The sequence below is a fragment of the Perna viridis genome, chromosome 2, assembly GCF_037379345.1.
Source record: "Perna viridis isolate PV_CMFRI_1.1 ecotype Kerala chromosome 2, ASM3737934v1, whole genome shotgun sequence".
Taxonomy (NCBI): Eukaryota; Metazoa; Mollusca; class Bivalvia; order Mytilida; family Mytilidae; genus Perna; species Perna viridis.
This window is the reverse complement of record NC_142446.1, coordinates 29,791,386-29,793,151: the sequence shown is the minus strand read 5'-3', so window position 1 is coordinate 29,793,151 and position 1,766 is coordinate 29,791,386. Positions and strand designations below refer to the sequence as shown.

Genomic DNA, 1,766 nt, shown 5'->3' with positions numbered 1-1,766 from the left:
TATTCATTCTATTCTAACGATTTTAGACAATTTTCAGTGAAGAGTCTTTTCAAGTAATTTTGATTTTATCACGGAAATCTTGAATGTATTTTATGTTCATTTCAAACAGGGACTTTATATTACTATTAGTATCATATAGTCCCTGGAAACATAGAGATTTAAATTCTGAGCAGGAATTTTATACATACATATAAATGTAAACGGTTGCTAAATTAAAAACAAAATGGCTGAGATCTTTATTGATATCACGGTAAAAATATGAAAAGTAAATAAATAAGAAAATGAGTATTTGAATAAGGTTCTTCGTATCTTCTATCGTTCATCTGCTTAACTTCCGGTTAGTAGGCCCCTGTAGTCAAAAGAAAAATCGATTATCAAAGACCAACAAAATGAAGTCAGAGCACAAAAATCCCTCTAAATAAATTTATGCGCGAAGTACAACTTGTTGACAAAGAGTTTAGGAAAATGTATTGCATCCGATGAAAGCCATTTAATAAAGAAAAATACTAAATGGAAATTTTGTCGGAAATTCCTAATTTAGTTTCAAAAGAGAGCATTACTACGTATTTCATTCTTGCACCATTCACTTTCCTACACATTTTTACAGAATATAATATGAGGCAGGTGTAACCTGTAAGAGGACGATATTGAATATATGGATATTTTAGTGAATGATAATGCCTTTTACAGTTTTATATCAACTAGAATTTATTTTTCTGACTGTTGTTAAATATACGAAAATAAAAAAAAAGAGATCCTTACTTTGTAGTACCCTTGGTAAACAAGATAACGTCCAGTCAGAATGAAATCAGGCTCTCTGTGCTTCTAAGGTCATAGGTTAAATTCGCGTTGATTTAATACACAAAAAAACAAAGGATTAAAATTACCTTTCTTGAATCCTTTGATTCTATATGTCCTCTGGTTTGATCCAAATCCTCGTCTATTGTTAGGATATCCACCAAAACCTTGAAATCCAAGACCGAAGTCATTTGCAAAACTGTTCCAACCATCAAACCCAGCTGGGTAAAGACCAGAACTTAGCATTTCGTTTAGATATCCTCCATTTCCACCATTGAAGTGCTCACTCATCCCATTCTGGAAACCTCCTTTTATTAATCCACTTTTTGGATATCCAACTTTTCCGTCGAATCCAATTTTTGGATAACCCATGAATCCACCTTTCATTGCAATACCACCATTTGGATATTTTCCATTAAACATACCAAGCTGGTTGCCCAACCCCTGCATGTTTAAGAAGCCCTTTGAGCTCATGGGTCTGTATCCTTCCAAATAGTTGTGACGAAAATTATCAACTGCAAAAACAAGGTTAAAGCATTTTAAATGTTTGAATAATTTCGGATACACAGTTTATCTAGATTTAGAAGACTATTATGTTTTATTTATATAGTAATATACATGAATCTAGTTGATATAAATCAAAATCTATTCTGCCCGACTTTTTTTGGCGCGTAGAAAATCTTAACTCTCACCTTTGTACAAAGTTGCTGTCACACATCCTAAAAGAGCTACGGCGAAGACGGTTTTCAGCATGGTTGGGTGACTGAAAGTATACAAAGAAGAGGACACTACATTAATATAGCGCTTCAAAGCCATGGATGCGTCTATTGTAGTTGAAGATTTCTAGGTTAGAGAAGTAATTTAGTAATAAGTACACAATCGCAAAGATAAGGACACCATAAGTATGGCTTTCAATTCACATCTGTGAAATATAATGATAAAGTAGGTACTGTTTTTTCTACGAACAC

The 1,766-nt window shown here is 33.1% G+C and overlaps 1 protein-coding gene across 1 annotated transcript; it reads right to left on the bottom strand.

Annotated features, from left to right (window-relative positions):
- Positions 1-224: 224 nt before the first annotated feature.
- Positions 225-1,301, bottom strand: LOC148624553 (uncharacterized). Its single transcript, XM_088571163.1, has 2 exons — positions 888-1,301; positions 225-349 (listed from the first exon to the last, which is right to left on the bottom strand). The coding sequence occupies exons 1-2, from the start codon at positions 1,270-1,272 to the stop codon at positions 339-341; spliced, it is 396 nt and encodes a 131-aa protein (XP_088427289.1). The 5' UTR covers positions 1,273-1,301; the 3' UTR covers positions 225-338.
- Positions 1,302-1,766: the final 465 nt, after the last annotated feature.

Bases quoted from the DNA above. Each gene is read 5' to 3' on its own strand.
- LOC148624553 (XM_088571163.1), bottom strand. From the start codon at position 1,272: ATGAGCTCAAAGGGCTTCTTAAACATGCAGGGGTTGGGCAACCAGCTT.